Source organism: Schistocerca serialis, chromosome 5, assembly GCF_023864345.2.
Source record: "Schistocerca serialis cubense isolate TAMUIC-IGC-003099 chromosome 5, iqSchSeri2.2, whole genome shotgun sequence".
Taxonomy (NCBI): Eukaryota; Metazoa; Arthropoda; class Insecta; order Orthoptera; family Acrididae; genus Schistocerca; species Schistocerca serialis.
The window spans coordinates 826,332,856-826,352,942 of record NC_064642.1 but is presented as its reverse complement, the minus strand read 5'-3'; the positions used below and the strand labels follow the sequence as shown (position 1 = coordinate 826,352,942).

The following is a 20,087-nucleotide window of genomic DNA, read 5'->3' as shown; positions in this document are numbered from 1 at the left end:
CCCCTTGTCAATCATGTTGGTGTATCGGCCAGAGTCACATCGTAGTTGCGTAGCGAAGTTCGTTGTCGTTTTCCTCTTGGTGGCGGTGTTTTCTGCCCGCGCCATGGTGTCTGTCGAGTCTCCTAAATCTGTTCCTCGTCGAGCTACTGTTCGTTTCAATTTTGACGAGAGTACACGTCGTGTTCAACCTGGCTCCTTAGAAATTCACGATTGGTTGGCTGATGTTATCCATGTTACACCTGACCAGGTAGATACTGCTTACTTTGATTCTGATTTGTATGCGTTCTTTGTGAAGTTTTATGATCCCGTTCAAGTAGAAAGACTTCTCTCCCGGATTGGTTCTAAAGTGTTGTTTACACATCGCGATGGTTCTGTTAGTCAAGTCCTCCTTGAAAATGTGGCACTCGAGTTTACTCCGGTTAGGATTTATAACCTTCCTCCTGAAGTGGACGATTCATTTCTTAAAACAGCGTTGCTTTCGTTTGGAGTAATACGGCATATCCGATGGGAACGCTGGTCAGCACAACATCGCTTCCAGTATTGTAATGGTATCCTGACTGTGGACATGTGCGTTAAAAAGAATATTCCTTCCCACTTAATTGTCTGTGGTTACCGAATCCATGTTACGTATGCAGGGCAAGAAGGAACTTGTTTTCTCTGTAACGAAAGCGGCCATCTCAGATCTGATTGTCCGCGCCGTGCTACTGTTCTGACGTCGTCTTATCAAAAACGTTTTCCTTTAACGTTAGCAGACATAGTAACTTCGCAGTCGGCTGTAAGTCAGTCTCCAGCTTTAAGCGCCTACTCCTAGCGGATTTCCAGCGTTACCGACGCGTACCAGTGCGGCCTCTGTCCACGAGGGGACGACGGCTCCTGCAGCGCACGTCAACCGCCGGCGGACTGAGGACGGTACAGAGTTCGAGGACGCCCCACTCCAGTCTCGTTCTTCTGACACGGCGTTGACAGAGGGTGCACCTTCTGGCGATAATGCGTTGTCTGCTGATGTTAATTGTGATTCCAGTATTAACAGAGAGGATGTAGCTGCTTCTGTTGATGTTGAAATGTGCGTTCAATCTGCGTCCTCCACTTCACCCGTCGACGTGGCGGTTCCTGTGGGTTCCGTTGTTCCCGCAGAGACGCCACCTGCTGGCCAGCCTTTACAGTGTTCCAGTGCAGCACCACCCCTCCTCCACGCTGAGACGGTCGAGCAACAGGACTCTACGGGTTCTCTTCCTGATGTTCAGGAGATGACACCCGACACCGGCACTGCATTACCTGTCTCTTCTGTACCTGATGTTGCTGTTGGTCGTTCTGAGTTGTGTTTCCCGACTTCCGATAAGTGCGGTGACGATGGCTCCTCTGTCAAACCGGAGCTTGACGTGCCCCCAACCTCTCCACATAAAGAGTGTATATTTTCACGGAGTGGTGTGAAACAGCGTGTTCAACCTGCCCGTGCCGCGGCGCGTCGTAAAAAGAAAAGCGAGGATTCCTCGGCTTCAGGTGGGGAGGACTAGCATTATACCTTCTTTTCCCCGCCTCCGGACGTTGGGGAGAGACGGACGTGATGAGAGCTTTTTCCTTAATGTTGTTTTATTGACCTTACATGTGTTAACGGATGCAGGCGTATACATTTCTAACCCTAATGTTAATAGGATACGTTCCCAATTACGGCTTGCTGCGTTACGCCAGTTTATTTACGATTCCCAAGCTGATATCGTGTGTTTACAAGAGGTATTATTTGATGTGTTTTGTCTTCCTGGATATTCTATGTTTTTCAATGTCGCGCCTGAAAATTCTACCGGTATGGATTTGCTTTATCGAGATGGAATCCCGCTGACGGACTTCGAAACGCTAGATGATGGCCGTGGTATAGGCTGTAGTTTTTATGACCTCACCTTAATTTTCTTTACGCTCCGTCTGGATACGGTCGTTCATCCGATCGCGCTCGGTTTTATAGCGAAGAAGTTGTTTGTTTACTCCGACGGAACCTGCTCAAGATTTTGTTTGGGGACGATTTTAACTGCGTCTTACGCCGTGTTGATCAGACCCCCAATTATACATTTTGTAGTGAACTTAATGATATGGTGAAGTCCTTGCATCTCCAGGGTGCTTGGGTTTGCCGATATTCTACATTGGTGCGGTTAGCATTTTTTACAGTTACTTCAAGTAGCCGATTGGACCGCTTTTATTTATCCGCCCCCATGTGTAGACAGCTTATATCGATTGATGTAATTTCTGTCAGTTTTACTGACCACTGTGCTGTTTCCATGACTTTTAACCACGTCGCGCTGCGGGTCCATCTTTCGTGCCATTTATGGAAGCTAAACACTCTACATCTCACGGACCCCTCTCTGGAAGACATCATCGCAGACGTATGGCGGCGGACAACCCAGTCCCAGACGCGTTATTCCTCACTTCTCGATTGGTGGGTTATGTTTGCTAAACCTCGGATTCGAAATACACTCGAGCATTTTAGCGCTGAAAAGGCGGCTGAAATAAGGCGCACTAGGGAGTTAATAATGCAGTCCTTCGCGATCTTTACGATAATGCTCGTGATTCCCCCTTGAGGGTCGTCGACGTCCACCGTGTGAAGGCAAAACTTCTCCAACTCAAACGTAGGCATATAGATGGGATCCGACTGCGTTCCCAGCCTTGTTCAATCGTACAGGGTGAGTTGACCCCTCTCTATCATCTTCTCCGGCTTCACAAGCGATCTCAAAGGATGTGTCCTTCTACCATTCGTTTTCTAGATGGGCGTGAGTGGTCCTCCCAATCTGATATCATGCGTGAACTTTACCAGTACTATTCCGAGCTTTATGGTAAAGTATATTCAGACGGTCCACCGTCTGTTGATTTCACCTCCCTCCTTGATCGTATTGTTACACCAGCTCTCCAGGAAGAGTTTTTCTCTTTATTCCATCGCGATGATATACTTCATATTGTGGCTCGTTCTCCCTTCCATAAATCACCTGGCCCCGATGACCTTCCCAAATAATTTTATATCCGATTTTGGGCCCTAATAGAAGATACAATAACTTCCATGGTGAATGAAGTGTTCCACGGAGGCCTTCTCCCGCCCAGCTTTAAGGTTGCTAAAATAGTCCGGATTCCCAAAAAGCCGGGACGTTTGCGTGTGGATCAGGTCCGCCCGATAACCCTCTTCAACTATGATTATAAAACCGTGGCGTGAGCGGTCAATAGCCGACTATCGGTGTTGTTGACTACCATCATCGCGAGCCATCAAAATTGTCTTCCTGGTCATACTCTCCTGACTCCCGTTGCTGAATGTCGAGATTTAATTTCGATTGCTTCCACCATTCCCGCGCCAAGCACTTTGCTTTTCACTGATTTTCACCAAGCGTTCGACCGCGTCAATCATGGATTCCTTATGCGAGTATTGACGACTGTTGGTTTTAATAATGGTGCACGACGGCTGTTCAGCTCTCTCATCACTGGTATTCGGGCGTCCATTGACATAAATGGCCGTCTTACTTTCCCCATCGCGGTGTGTCAGGGCGTCCTTCAAGGGAGTCCATGATCAATCTCGCTCTACGTGCTGTTTCTGGGACCATTATTGCGAACCATAGCTGCTCGTTTGAGTGGCTGGTCGCTGCTGGGAGAAAGGTTTACCGTTCGCGCATATGCTGATGACGTTATGGTTCTTCTCCGTACCCATGATGATATACCACTGCCGAAGGAAGATTTGGATGCCTTTTGTCGTCTTACGGGAGCGCGGGTTAATGACCAGAAATGTCATTTACTCAGTTTGCGAGGATTTGACGCTGTTGAAATTCCATGGGCTTCGAAGGTCACCCGATATCGATTGTTGGGTGTTATAATTGACAGCCGTCCGCTAAAGATGGCTACGATGAACTGGAAGTCTGTCACGGATAAGATTCAGGGTGCAATCATTGAACATGAGCGTCGCTCCCTCTCACTTCTTCATAAGGTTCGGGCCATGGAAACGTAAGTGTTAAGTAAGGGTTATTTTATTGCACAAATCTTTCCACTTCCTGCGATGTTGTCCCGCAAGTTACAAAGTTTAACTGGCAGGTTTATCTGGCGCCACTCTGTATTTCGTGTACGTTATGGGGTCATGGCGCGGCCCCGTTTGCAGGGAGGTTTGGGCCTCCCTGACATTCGGGTTAAGGCTTCTGCCTTATTCATCCGTCGTGCCGTGTTAACGAGTCAACCCGCCCCCGAGTCACTTACAGCTCGCCTTTATGTCGGTATCCGACCGGCGAGGTTAACACCTCCAGTAGATATTAGTAGGATTAGTTATAAATTACGGCACGTCAAGGAATTTTTTCTTGAGATCAGTTATTTAGGAGTAAATATCCTTTTCCAAGTGAATCTCTCCCTAAAAATGCTGTTAAGCCACTGGCAAGTTCCTCAAAGTATTCCCTCTGTGGAAGCCCTGTCGCCAGAAACGAATTGGAAGATTGTTTGGTCTAACATTTTGGCCGGCTACTGGTGGCCGAGCGGTTCTAGGCGCTTCAGTCTGGAACCTCGCGACTCTACGGTCGCAGGTTCGAAACCTGCCTCGGACGTGGATGTGTGTGATGTCCTTAGGTTAGTTAGGTTTAAGTAGTTCTAAGTTCTAGGGGACTGATGACCTGAGATGTTAAGTCCTATAGTGCTCAGAGCCAGTTGAACCTCTCGATTTTCCCGATGGAAGTGGCGACCTCGTGGTACCAAGTTGTTCATAATATTATACCTACCAGCGTGCGACTTCTTCCTATTGGCCTGAGTGTAACGGATCGCTGCAATCGTTGCCATGAAATCTCATAGGCTGATTTCCTGCGGTCATGACCATTGGAGATGGCTTTTCTCCTCAGGACGTCGGAAGCGACTATCTCGGGGGAGATTCTCGTGCGTTCCGATTCAACCTTCTTATCTCGATCGAAGAACAATAGCATCATGTGGCTTGTTGGTCATTATGTCCACTACGTGATGGTGAGTGGATATGACGCAGATTCGTGTGCCTTTTCCCTTTTCCCAATATATGGCCACTGCACATTGGACGTGGCTCAGGATGCCCCGTTATCGTGAAATTTTTCCTAATATGTTGTATCTTGTTTTTCATCGACAAGGCGTTGGGTGAGTTGTCATGCATCCCTCCCCCTTTTTTTAATTTCCTTTTTTATTTTTGTGGACACTTCTATGGATTTAGATGTTACACCGTGTAGAAGTGAAGGAAGAAAGAATGTGTGGGCACATTCAAATTGACACCCCATTCCTTCCTATACGTTTTTCTGATTTCACCCCTTTGTTTTTGTCGAAGTGACTTCTTTTGTTTTATTTTAATTGATTGCCTTCAATGATTACTTTGGAAAAAAAGAGTGAATATTTTCGTTTTTTGAAGGAATACACTGTCATTTGAGTGTATAATTTCGGTGTGTTTCCTGTGTCGGGAAAAAAAAGAAAAAAAATTATAACTGGTCGCGGTATTGTACTGTGGGTGAGGGAGCAGTGTAAAAAAATATAAAACAAAATTGAAAAAAAAAAAAGTAGAAAAAAAATAGAAAAAGTGGTCAGCGTTGAAGCCCCGTAAAAAAAAAAAAAAAAAGGCTCAGTCGGATAGAGCGTCTGCCATACAACCAGGAGATCCTGCGTTCGAGTCCCGGTTGGAGCGCACATTTTTCAGTTGTCTCATAAAAAAAGATGGATAGAGCGTCTGCCAAGTAATCAGGAGATCTTGGGTTCGAGTCCCGGTCAGGGCACACATTTTCAGCTGCCCCCATCAAGGTATGTCAACAACACCTGTCGGCAGCTGAGGGTTTAAGTTAATTATCATTTACCTTTAAAGATATTCCCAAGAAATCTGGCATACGAACATTGTCGCGTTTTTGATGATGTGGGAGAAGGAGACAGTGACAGTAATAAATACTGGAAGATAATAGATGGTAGTTGTAGTATGGAAGGAGCTAAGGAGACAGCGACAGAAAGAGAAAGATACAGTGGTTGTGGAAGATATTTGACAGTGACAGAACAGTGCTACAAAAAGAGTGAAGAAGACCCCAGCAGTGGAAGAGGAGCAAAGAGAAGGAGAGTGTAGAAGTGGGAGATAGCCAGTGATAATGAGAGACAGAGTCGGTGGCAAGGACAGCGAGCAAGACAGAAAGAGTGACACCGAGAAGAGGCAACAGCAGTGGGAAGGAGTGAGCGAGGTAGTAGGTGTGAGAGGGAGCAAGAGGGAGACAACGGCAGTGAGGGGAGCCAGTTGTAGCTGTACATAACGAAGGGGGCTGTGGTTGTGACAGTTAGGGAGACAGAAAGAGATAATAACAATGAGTTGTGCTGAATGAACATGGATAGTGGAAGCAGATGGGTACGAGCGACTTACGGTGGTGGACTGGTGGGTGTGAGTGAGTTACAGTTAGGGGAGATTATGGGAGTGAGAGAATAGTTGCTTGTTAATAAAGAGCAAGAAAATGTTCATATGCCAAAATTTTTGGGAAAATTTGTAAAGTTGGTGAAGGAGACAAAATGAGGCAGCTGGTATCTCGCTTTTCAGTCCGAATCTTTTATTAAACAGTAGTATATTCGCATTTATTGTATTCCAATAGGAGCATCTCTCTCTCTCTCTCTCTCTCTCTCTCTCTCTCTCTCTCTCTCTCTCTCTCTCTCTCTCTCTGTGTGTGTGTGTGTGTGTGTGTGTGTGTGTGTGTGTGTGTGTGTAGTAAAGGGTGGGTTGCAACTGAGAAAAAATATTTTGTACATAATGTCACATCTCGAGCAACAAAGACAAATTAGTTTCAACTTGTTCGTATGTCACTAAACGAAGATGCAGCGAATTTCATGAAAGTGATAATTTTGAAGCGAACTTTTGAGTGTTCCAGTGTACATGCATAATACTGCAAGGCTGCGCAACTTTTTGCACATATTGGAGAGAGCGTTCTCCATACTCGACGTGGCACGAGGCTGTACACTCCGTCAGCAATGCGTCGCTCTCGAGGTCTCATTGGACTGCTCGCACTCTGCATCGCGACACGGTTTCTCCGGTATCTTCCCAGTACCGGTTGGCACAAATCAGGACTTCGTTGTGTCACATGGTACATTTGACGTAGAGTAACACGTCACAATGTAGACGTTGTTCAGTCTGTCGTCAAATGGTCAACTAGCTTCTTTGTATTGTCAATCCAGGATGGAAAACAGTAACGGCAGTTGCATCTTTTTCACTTGTGAGGCGTATTTTTAAGGAAGTACTTAATTTGTAGCAAACAAACACAGAGTACTTTTAAACCAATTGTAGTATTACCTGAAAGTTTACATGTCAGTTTATTTTACACCATTTATATTAAAGTTTGGGCACTTGTCATAGCAACCAATCAACTTCTGAATTTCATTCTTATAAAAATATGTTGGCTGATTTGTAAACCACAGCCAGAAGGCCATTTTTACTTCATAGTCTCCGGAGGTTCAAGCGTTCTGTGACAGATTCTTAGTGAACAAATCTTAAAATGTTAGTAAACCTTAATAAACTCATACAATAAGAAAAAAATCGTAAAGCATCTGTTTCCGGGGCCGGCCGCGGTGGTCTCGCGGTTCATGGCGCTCAGTCCGGAACCGCGCGCCGCGCGACTGCTACGGTCGCAGGTTCGAATCCTGCCTCGGGCATGGACGTGTGTGATGTCCTTAGGTTAGTTAGGTTTAAGTAGTTCTAAGTTCTAGGAGACTGATGAACATAGATGTTAAGTCCCATAGTGCCCAGAGCCATCTGTTTCCTTGAGGTTATGAATCATCTTGCTTTTTCGAATATAAAATGGTGACAGGTAGACAGTCAGTTTCTATTTCATCACGAGCGGTTGTACAGCCACCTCTGAACACTTTAATGCATTTTGACAGCTTTGCTGCGCGTACGTCACGTACGACAGGACTTTTAACAAACTAAGGACAGGTCCGGCTCGTAGCTGAGCGCACCAAAAGCTATATTTTTCAGTAATTGGCAGAAGGTAAAGTCGGCGGTGCTCAAGCCGCAGTGTGCTGCTGGCCTGACTGCCAGTACTGTGCCGGTGAGATGGCTGTTGCAAGATGCTTTCTGCTGAGAGAGAGAGAGACCGAGACGGGAAACACTTTGCGGCGTTGCCAGTGTGACCTCGGGGTCCGCCGCACGCCTGATGCCCCAGCCGCTACCTAACCTCATAACTGGCAACGCTGGCGTAAACGTCACACTGCTTGCAAAACTACCTCTGTCACTTCTTAATGTAATAACAGTTATGTTTGCTTCATATCACCCATATAGAGAACTATAGTGGATCAGCAATACCACAGCACCTAAACTAAAATGAAAACCAACGCTAAATGTTCTACGTGCTCCCTGAAGCATGAGTTTCAGACTGACATGGCAGAATAATGCTATTGGCTTGAGGACAAAGTGATACACCGCTCCTTGCTGTTGCACATCGCCCCGCCACCTGCATTCTTACGTACTCCATCATGCCAGGGGGAGTTTGGAGAGTCGATCATCCCAGCCGCATTTTACACACCGGGCAAGACGCTCGTACTGAATTTCATAGCAGGCTGACTACACCTGGGCCCATCCTGGAAGGGCTAAAATGAGGAACAATCCTCATTCCTACCTGGAACTGAACCTGGAACTTTGAGGGGTGAAGCCTAGTACTCTACTAAAGAGACCACCATGGCCACTCAATAATACATGGCAGAGTTTAAATTATTATGGAGTATTTCGAAAATGGTGCACTTTCGTGGGACAGTTATTCGGAAACAGTCTCACCACACATCAGAATCGGTAATGTAACTCCCATTTAATCGAAATAATTAATTTACGTCTGTAAAACTGATAAATCACAGTACTAGTGGTTGTAAGTAGATAACTGATGCTGTCTTGCTGTTCTCTTACTTTTAATTCATACTTGCGTGCAATGTAGCAATGGGAAATATTGGAAGCACCATGAAGCGATGATCAGGGGCACACACCAGACAAAGCCATAAGAGAGTCTCCCCCAATGGAAGAGTGCTTGGAAAGGTCACCAGGGGTTCCAAGGGGTCACGGGGTCACTGGTCAGCAGACAGATTCTGTTGCTGTGCAGAGACGCCACTGGAAGATGGGCCATTTACAGAAATGCAGCTAGCATCTCCTATAAATATTTTACGATCAGTAAATGGAGTGAGGACTCCGCCCTCTTTAGCTGGAATGTACCTTTGTACACGACATGGCGATAGCTGCCCATTTCCCCAGAAAAGCAGAGAAAACTAAAGGTAAACATCTCAGTGACGGGACATTTGTTCTGGACCTTCGAAATTGTGGGAGACCGCCGAATGTTCTGATTTTGCAAAATAAAATAAAAAAAACCAGTGTTTATTTAATGTGAAACCTGACACTATTGGCTAACGTAAACTCCAAGTTAGGAAGAGACGCAGGATGATGAAGAGGCAGAGCACTCATTGTTTGAAGAAAGGGAGAGTGATGTACTCCTTTTCATCGGAAGACGGTTGATTACAAGCCAATGGACAATCAGTAAGGGGAAGGAAACGAATTTCTGCAATGAGCAGTTCGATCGATAGTCACTTGGAAGATTCACATCTGAGCCAATCATATACTGTGAGAGATGTAAAATGTGGCAAAGCGAGGTTTCCTTTTATTTTAGATTTGGTTGGAAATGAGATGGGAATGGCCGACTTTTACGCTGAGAGTTTCCATTGAGCCTTCTGAGCACAATAAAATACGGGAAGGTAAGTAACATCAACCTGTGAGAGCTACGCGAACGATTAGGTGAAATCAGCGTGTGAAACGTGCGTCATTATTTTTAGTGGCTAGCACGTCCTTTTTTGATTAAATAATTAAGGGTATTGGGCTACATCATTGTAAACGAAAATGGTTCAAATGGCTCTGAGCACTATGGGTCTTAACATCTGAGGTCATCAGTCCCCTAGAACTTAGAACTACTTAAACCTAACTAACCTAAGGACATCACACACATCCATGCCCGAGGCAGGATTCGAATCTGCAACCGTAGCAGTTCGCGCGGTTCCGGACTGAAGCGCCTAGAACCGCTAGGCCACCGCGGCCAGCTCATTGTAAACTATTAAAACAATTAAATTGCGGAAGTTTCGACCAACTTGCTCCGTTCCTTAGTTGTTTCAGTAGTTTATAAAGATGTGGCTCAAAAATTATACGATCCAAAATGACACCGGCTTTGGAGGCTAACGAACTTATAACACATTCCTTGCTTGCTAACGCCCTTTCCTTGATCAAGTTTGTTATTTGCAAGTTTATTTCTGTATGGTGAGGTGCATTTTTACGGTTTTTACAATGTGTGTACTGGACAGAATTGCCAAAAACACTTGTACTGATACATAATTGAAAAGAACAAAAAAAAAGGAAATGAAAACCGTTAAGGGGGGTAGGACGTCAAAGGGGCCGACTTAGAGCAGGAGAGGTACCACAGGACATTTTAATTTCCACTGTCTCTACTTTCACAAATAAATTTATAAAACTTTGTCAACACGACCAAGAAGGATTCAGGATTCAAACTCATAGCAATGTAAATTCAGAAGTATAACAAAATAAATTTTTTTTGCGTGTGAAATTTCATCATTTTTTCACTTACTATTGGCTGCATTTGTTGCTATAGGTACACTTTTCTTCACAAGTAAGAGAGATTCTTCGATGAATTTTGCACAGCATACAAACCATACTTACAGGTGTATGAAACTCTAGAATTTATTTAATTAATGAAAAAAATTAATGAGCTGTTACATTTTAAACGTGATGTTCAGAAAAAGTTCAAATTTTATGGTTAATTACCTCAATTTTGAGCAGAGTTTTTAATAGATTTGGAAAATTCTAGAGTTTTCATATACCTGTAAGTATGGTTCGTATGCTGTGCAAAATTCATCGAAGAATCTTCCTTACTTACGATGAAAAGTGTACCTATAGCAACGAATGCAGCCAATAGTAAGTGAAAAAATGATGACATTTCACAAGTAAAAAAAAAAAAAAATATATATATATATTTGTATTTTTGAACTTCCACTGCTATGAGCGTGAATCCTGAACCCTTCCTGGTCATGCTCACAAAGTTTTATGAATTTATTTGTAAAAGTATAGACAATGGAAATTAAAATGTCCTATCGTGCCTCTCCTGCCCGAAGTTGGCGAGTTTGACGTCCTACCCGGTTAAGAGTCTCTGCCAATCCGGATTTTGGCCACGCTGGTAGGCTGCCCCCGGTATGGAAACCACGAGCCAGCACTGAGTGAATGAGGACACAGTAACGGACAACTGCTGCCGTTATGGCTTGTAGTGCAGACACGCTGCGCGCTTGCCGCACGGTGGTCGTGACGTGTCGTGTTGCAGAGCGAGCGGCTGCCCTTCTCGGCGTACAGCAGCCGCTGGCCGGCCGGGGGCCGCCGCTTCCGGCAGACGCTGCGCATCCTGGCGCTGCGCGCCGGCCGGCCGCTGCACATCACCGTGGGCAGCCTCTACACGCTCTCCAGGCAGACCTTCCTGCACGTGAGTCGCCTCCACACTGCAGCAAACTCGAGAGCTCTCTCTCTGTCGTAAATGCTAGCACGTGTGAGAAAATTACATTCGCTCTTGTCCGGTTCACATTCGGTTGTGTTCACTCGTGTTCTAGTGGCTGTCCATCTTTTAGTGGGCTATCGAAGAAAGTTGCCGTCCTCTCCGCTTCGGTGCTACCTCTACAGAAAACTTTCTTCTGCTACCTTCTCTGCTTTTGTTATTATTGACAGGTGTTGCACGAGCAATGCAGTGGTCTCAAGTGAATCTAATGTTGCCGATGGAAGGATATAGAAGTCATATGTGTTTCTGGCATGCCGGCCGGTGTGGCCGTGCCGTTCTAGGCGCTTCAGTTTGGAACCGCGTGACGGCTATGGTCGCAGGTTCGAATCCTGCCTCGGGCATGGATGTGTGTGATGTCCTTAGGTTAGTTAGGTTTAAGTAGTTCTAAGTTCTAGGGGACTGCTGACCTCAGATGTTGAGTCCCATAGTGCTCAGAGCCATTTGAACCATTTGTTTCTGGCATCCCGAGGATCCCCTGCTTTGCAGGGCAGCCTACATGTCAGGGGCACAAAATAGTTTTTCCCGACCCCGACACGTAGTCTGCCCTGCGTGACTGCTGTTTTGTGAATGGGGTGGACAGAGCAAGACGGAGGAGAAAATGGCCAGAGCGAGGGGAGGAGAGGGAGATGTGTGAGGCAGGTGGAAGGTATAGAAGGGTAGTGGGTTGGTGAAAAAGGAAGAGGAGGAGGCAGAGATGGATAGAGAGAGGAGGAGGATATATTATGCAGGTGAAGCTGTGCGGGAAAGGCAGATTATGTACTTATGTATGCATGTATGTCTGGGATCTCCTCTCAATCCTCTGATCGATCTGAGTCAAATTAGGCACACAAACTGAAACCTTGAAGAGTATCAGCATTGCGAGGATTATAAACCCGTAGCTCTAAAAGACTAGAGAAAGGGCAAAAACGTGTTTCTTCAGCCCCTGTTGAATAGGATAGCCTTGCATGACTGGTGTCTTGTGTGGGAATTGCATCAGCCTGCCTTATCAACCTGCTATGAAGGGCAGCCTACACATTACGGGCAAGAGACGGTTTCCCAGTCCCATATGACTAGGCTACCCTGAATCACAGGGATGTTGTGTTGGACTAACACTGGCCTGCATTATCGAGTTGTTGTGTAGGTGCTGCATATGTGGATGTCCATGGATGGGAAGAAGGTCGAGATGGATAGAAGAATGAACGGAAAGAGAGAGAGAGGGCAGGATGGGATGTATAGGGAGAGAGAGGGGTGGGGGTAGATGTGGATGGACAAAGGAATCAGGAATAGATGGACAGATTGAGGGGTTTCGCATATGTTACTTCGTACATTAAATATTTTGCAATGTTAACTACATTTCGTGTGCAGCGCGATATACAGCCTGAAGTAGCATGTTCGCTCACGAAAGTTGACGGTTTCGTGAACTTCCCAAAGAAAAAAAAAAAAAAGAAACAGACGAGGGTCCGATCTTTTTGACATCTTAAAAGCAGAAGATGGAGTGCGATTCAGAAATTCTTTACAGATGTCTGCAGAAGGTGTAACACCCCGGGCGTTGCTTGTCCGATTTTTGCATTTGTTCGCCCCTGACAAACAACGTACACAGAAACTGGGAGTGAAACTGCACGCAAAAATGGATAACGCTAGATTTAAATGTGGCCCTGTCACCCCTAATTAATCTGCGGTTGTAGTGTTGACGATAAATCACAACTATTCTTACTTCCAAACATGAACGATCACGAACACTTACGATGTTCAATGACATCAAACACATTCACAAAAATAAAATGAAGCAAAAGGGTGAATTCAGGGTCAACTACTGAAAGTAAAGGCTCTACTGAATCACAATAATTTTATTATAACCTTCAGATCAATGCTCAATGAAACACAATGAACAGTTTACAAATTATCCTCCTAACTGGCATTGGCAGTAACTGTGTTAAAATCGGTCCAAAACGCGACCTCTTATAACATATGTACGAAGAACCACTACACTCCAAACTACCGTGAAACCTCTGTGGAAACAGCAGTTGCAATTGATCCAACTATTTAACGTTACTCCTAACACAGGCCGAAGCGGGAGCGATCTCACCGTAATGTTCCTGTTGTAGCGGCGGTCTCCGACGGCGACGGCGCGGCCGTGCGGTCGGCGTGTGGCGTCTCGGAAAGTACAACCCTACAGTATTCGAACACCAGACTGCTATCCGTAAACTTCTCTAATTGCGACAATGTTTCCATCAGCAATGAGCTGGCGCGGCTAACGTCGACTCAGAACAAAAGACCAAGACGGGAGACGACTTGGCTAACGTCTTCTCAGTACGAGAGCCCAGAACGGAAGACCTCTATCGAGAGTCCAGCAAGATCGCTCTTCACCTTTGTTTTCTCACCTCAACTTTTACCGAGCGAGTCACATCACTAGAAGCTCTCAAAATACCCAGTTTGCCAGTGCCGACCAATGTACGGCTCGGGAATAGAACTCTTTTCAACAATACTTTTATTTCTACAAAATTTCACAAGTAAACTCCGCCCTCGACGGCTGGGAAGAGCCACAGCTGAGGGAAATAGCACGTTTACTGGAAGTTTTCTCCCAAGAGACCACTCGAGATTTTCCCGGCAGGTTGGTTGGTTGTTTTTGGGGAAGGAGACCAGACAGCGAGGTCATCGGTCTCATCGGAATAGGGAAGGACGGGGAAGGAAGTCGGCCGTGCCCTTTGAAAAGAACCATCCCGGCATTTGCCTGGAGCGATTTAGGGAAATCACGGAAAACCTAAATCAGGATGGCCGGACGCGGGATTGAACCGTCGTCCTCCCGAATGCGAGTCCAGTGTCTAACCACTGCGCCACCTCGCTCGGTTCCCGGCAGGATTCCCCGTCGTAGCGAACACAGATTCTTGCAATGAAAGTTTGTTATTTGGAACTCATGGCCGGCCCCACTCGAGTTACTCGAAGGCGTAAAATTTGTGGGACATAGGCGAGAGCACGCACAGGAAAGCCCGTTCAGCTATCCACTGCTCTGTTTTGGTAAATCTTGAACACCTGCAGCCGCGCATCCTTCAGAGGTTGGTGGCCGCTGTGGCCTCTCTAAACGGATTACAGAAATCCCCCAGTTCACCATTCATACCGTCAGGCTGTGGCCTTCGGCGGCTAGGTGGGGACGTAGCTGAGCTCTGTCTCGTGTACTGCCTTTCCGCAAAATCTTATAATTACAAAATCGCGGAATTCCCGCGTGCTGATGCGTTGCCACACAGATTTCCTACACCGTAACCAACAAAACCTAAAGTGTCACGTTAAATGGACTCATGTAAGGTGCAAGGCCGTTGCCACCTCACAAAGGTTTCGAAAGACTTCTAGAGACGGCTGGGGCACGCTTTTTGAGAAAAGACAATTTGAGACTGCCAGTTTCTGTTTTCCACAGATCAGCGATCGCAGTACGCACTCACTGGGTAAATTCTTCGAACATTGAGCAGTGAGTTATTTAACTTCAAAGCAGGCATTTCCTCATTAAGTAACGAAGTGAGACTATAACATGTGAAAGAGTCATATATTTTTAACAAGCTGTTCCGCTGCAATCGTTAGATAACAACTTACACTAACAGCGAAAAAGACAAGCAAATCCAAAATTTGTTGATTTAAATTTTGTATGCAAAGAATATAATGTTTTCGGAAAACTATTTTAACAAGGAATGTGAGTTTGCTTCATTTAGATAGAAAACTTTTTTCAGGAGTACAAAAGGTGACACAGTTTTCAGCTGTCTATTTTCCTTGAATCGAACTTAAATGCGGACACGGTTCTTTGCATGTCACGTCAAAAAACTACACCTCAAATTTCCGTGTCAAATAATTCTAGCAGTCAGTCTGAAGAATGTGTCAGCCTATACTAAGCTTTACAAGATGAGTGCTATCATGGGCTCATGCCTACGAGCAGATCAGATGTGTTTTCTTTTCTAATTTGTGGCCTTGATACGCATACACGCATGACTCACATGGAATATTTTCGTTGCTTGTGAACATATTAATCAAAGCGACCGTTCGTTTACTAAGCCAGTCAGCCAGGCTGCAGCTCTCGGCTGATCGGCAGAACGGCAATTTAACTGTTTACCTTTTACTGTTTTTTTCCTCGTAGTGTATTCATTAAATTTCGTGTGATTTGTTCTGTTTAAGAGACTTAATCTCACCTTTTTGTAATGGTAAATTCATTCAGGCTCTAGCGCAGTAGTTGCTCACTGAACAGACAGCTACATAGCTCATTAACGTATCAGCATCCATTGGTGACGCATCAGGAAGGTAGCAAGTTGCATATTTGAGATTCTGTCTACTTTTATCGTTTAATTCCTCAGCTGGTCTTGCTAGAATGGTTAGAATGTGTGCATGCTGTGTGTGGATGCATGAGCAGCTTGCCGCAGTTCGCGAAGAGCTGAATGCGTTCGGTTATGGTCTTCAGGAAGCTGCCTCGGGGAGCAGCGGTGGCAGAGAGTCTTGCACATCACATGGGACACCTCAGCTGTTTTGCCCACGGGCTCTGATGTCGAGGCACCTCGTGCTGTACCTGACACGGTGGATCCGCCCTCGTCGCAGGCGGGTGGTAAGGAGTCGCTCGAGGCGGAGGGCCGGTTTGGAGACTGGCCGCTTGGCCTCGCCCATTCAGCCTGTGAGTGGACAGGTGGCCGCTGCTTCAGCAGGGTCCGAGCAGGGGTTTACTAGTTATTGGGAGCTCCGGTGTTAGGCGCATTATGTAGCCTCATAGGCAGGTAGCGTTCAGGGCTTGAAAGAAAGCCAATGTGTCGCCTCGCTACGTCTGTGATGTGGAGGCGGCCTTGCCGATGACCATCGAGCCTGCAAGAAGCAGCTACTCGGGTAGCAGAGTACATGTGGAGTGCACATGAGGTTTTTTTTTTAGGCTAGGCAGAAGTTTGAGGTACTCTGGTGAATACTCACCAGTCGATGCGCAACAAAGGAAGTCAGTCGACGCTCAGGGTAAATCACTTCGAGTGTCGAAATTTTGTCAGTAACTGTTGAAGTATTCGCAAAAAAGTTCCAAAATTTGCTGCCTTCCTGGAACATTCTCGCGCTGAAGTTATTCTTGGGACCGAGAGGTGACTGAAACCCAGAGTGGAAAGCTCTGACGTATTTAGCGAGTCGTGGAACGAGTATGGCAAGGACCGGTTAGAGGTAATAGGAAGGGGAGTCTTTACTGCAGTAGACAAAATTTTTGTCTCTGGTGAGGTCGAAGTTGAGTGTGACAGTGAAGTCAGCTGGTCGTGTATAACAGGTGTAGGTGAAGGTCAAACCAAGTTAAATGTTGGATGTTTTTATCGGCCAACCGGTTTCGTTGTGACAGTTTTAGAGTCATTCAAAGAATGTATTCGATCAATAGCGCGTAAATGACAAGATCGTGCAATACTATTGGAGGCGACTTTAACCTAGCGAGTTTAGAACGGGATGTCAATGGATTTATTGAAGGGGGGGGGGGGTACTGCCAGTCATGCAAAATACTTTTGAGCACGTTTTCTGAAAACTGACTTGAACAGCTAGTTCGGTAGCCCATACGCAATGGAAATATCTTAGACCTTGTAGCTACAAATAGGCTGGACCTTATCGACAGTGTCAGTCTAGAAACAGGTACTAGCGATCATGATGTCATTATAGCGCCAACGGCCTTGCCGCAGTGCTAACACCGGTTCCCTCCAGATCACCGAAGTTAAGTACCGGTCTAGCACTTCGATGTGTGACCATCCGGTCTGCCGACCGCTGTTGGCAAGCGGGGTGCTCTCAGCCCCTGTGAGGCAAACTGAGCAGCTACTTGATCGAGAAGTAGCGGCTCCGATCTCGGAAACTGACATTCGGCCGGGGGAGCGGTGTGCTGACTACATGCCGCTCCATATCCGCATCCAGTGACGCCTATGAGCTGAGGATGACATGGCGGCCGGTCAGTACAGTTGGGCCTTCATGGCCTGTTCGGCAAGAGTTTCGTTTTTTAGTTTTATGTCATTATAGCAATTATGATTACGAAAGTTAATAAATCAGTCAAGAAGACAGAACAGATAAGCAGTTGTTAGCATCTCTCTCAGACAGTGAATTGACATCACTTATTTCCAGTATGATAGACGTATAGGAATTATGGGAAAAGTTTAAGCAGAATGTAAATCGTAGTCTGGAGAGTTATATGCCTAGTAAGTGGATAAAGGATGGAAAACATCCACTATGGTTTAATAACGAAATTCGGAAGATGCTGAGGAAGCAGACGCTGTTGCACTCTCGGTTCAAAAGAGAACGCACAAATGACGACAAGAAAAGATTAGTAGAGATTTGTGCACTTGTGAATAAATGCGCGAAGCATACAACTACCAGCCGGCCACGGTGGTCTAGCGGTTCTGGCGCTGCAGTCCGGAACCGCGGGACTGCTACGGTCGCAGGTTCGAATCCTGCCTCGGGCATGGGTGTGTGTGACGTCCTTAGGTTAGTTAGGTTTAAGTAGTTCTAAGTTCTAGGGGACTTATGACCTCAGATGTTGAGTCCCATAGTGCTCAGAGCCATTTGAACCATACAACTACCACCGTCCTATCTTAGCAAAAGATCTGGCACCAGGTCCAGATGGCATCCTAATACGGTTTTACAAAGAGCACTGTACGGCATTGCCCCATCTCTAGCTGGGATTTATTGCGAGTATCTCGCCCAGCAACTGGAAAAAAGCACAGGTGATTTCTGTGTATAAGAGGGGCCAAGAACGGAACCGCAGAATTACAGACCAATATCCCTAACTTCGATTTGTTGCAGAGTCCTCGAATATATTCTCAGTTCGAATACAATAAATGTTCTTGAGAATGAGGAGCTTATGTTCAAGAACCAGTATGGTTCTAGAAAGTATCGCTTGTGTGAAATTCAGCTTGTCCTTTTCTCACATGATATAGTGCGAACTATGGTGAAGGGCAACAGGTAGAGTCAATATTTCTAGATTCCCGGAAAGCGTTTGACACGGTGTCCCATTGCAAGCCGTTAACGAAAATACGTGCATATAGAATAAATTCACAGATATATGAGTAGCTCGAAGACTTCTTAAGTAATAGAACTCAGTATGTTGTCCTCCTCCCCCCACGAACCATGGACCTTGACGTTGATGTGGAGGCTTACGTGCCTCAAGGACACAGATAACCGTACCGTAGGTGCAACCATAACGGAGGGGTATCTGTTGAGAGGCCGGACAAACGTGTGGTTCCTGAAGAGGGGCAGCAGCCTTTTCAATAGTTGCAGGGGCAACAGTCTGGATGATTGACTGATCTGGCCTTGTAACACTAACCAAAACGGCCTTGCTGTGCTGGTACTGTGAACGGCTGAAAGCAAGGGGAAACTACAGCCGTAATTTTTCCCGAGGGCATGCAGCTTTACTGTATGGTTAAATGATGATGGCGTCCTCTTGGGTAAAATATTCCGGAGGTAAAATAGTCCCCCATTCGGATCTCCGGGCGGGGCTACTCAAGAGGACATCGTTATCAGGAGAAAGAAAACTGGCGTTCTACGGATCGGAGCGTGGAATGTCAGATCCCTTAATCGGGCAGGCAGGTTAGAAAATTTAAAAAGGGAAATGGATAGGTTAAAGTTAGATATAGTGGGAATTCGTGAAGGTCGTTGGCAGGAGGAGCAAGACTTTTGGTCAGGTGAATACAGGGTTATAAATACAAAATCAAATAGGGGTAATGCAGGAGTAGGTTTTATAATGAATAAAAAAATAGGCGTGCGGGTAAGCTACTACAAACAGCATAGTGAACGTATTATTGTGGCCAAGATAGACACGAAGCTCACGCCCACTGCAGTAGTACAAGTTTATATGCCAACTAGCTCTGCAGATGATGAACAAATTGATGAAATGTATGATGAGATAAAAGAAACTACTCAGCTATTGAAGGGAGACGAAAATTTAATAGTCATGGGTGACTGGAATTCGAGAGTAGGAAAAGGGAAAGAAGGGAACATAGTGGGTGAATATGGATTGGGGGAGAGAAATGAAAGAGGAAGCCGTCTGGTAGAATTTTGCACAGAGCATAACTTAATCGTATCTAACACTTGGTTCAAGAATCATAAAAGAAGGTTGAATACATTGAAGAATCCTGGAGATACTAGAAGGTATCAGATAGATTATATAATGGTAAGACAGAGATTTAGGCACCAGGTTTTAAATTGCAAGACATTTCCAGGGGCAGATTTGGTCTCTGACCACACTCTATTGGTTATGAACTGTAGATTAAAACTGAAGAAACTGCAAAAAGGTGGGAATTTAAGGAGATGGGACCTGGATAAACCGACTAAACCAGAGGTTGTACAGAGTTTCAGGGAGAGCATAAGGGAAAAATTGACAGGAATGGAGTAACGAAATACAGTAGAAGAAGACTGGGTAGCTCTGAGGGATGAAGTAGTGAAGGCAGCAGAGGATCAAGTAAGTAAAGAGACGAGGGCTAGTAGAAATCCTTGGGTAACAGAAGAAATATTGAATATAATTGATGAAAGGAGAAAATATAAAAACGCAGTAAATGAAGCAGGCAAAAAGGAATACAAACGTATCAGAAAACGGAATAT

The 20,087-nt window shown here is 45.6% G+C and overlaps 1 protein-coding gene across 1 annotated transcript in view; it reads left to right on the top strand.

Moving 5' to 3' along the window:
- LOC126482250 (putative odorant receptor 71a) overlaps positions 1-20,087 on the top strand; it is a 96,406-nt gene that overhangs the window by 26,157 nt on the left and 50,162 nt on the right. The window contains exon 5 of the mRNA XM_050106230.1: positions 11,322-11,477. Coding sequence (XP_049962187.1) covers positions 11,322-11,477 — 156 coding nt within the window. The remainder of the gene's footprint in view (positions 1-11,321; positions 11,478-20,087) is intronic.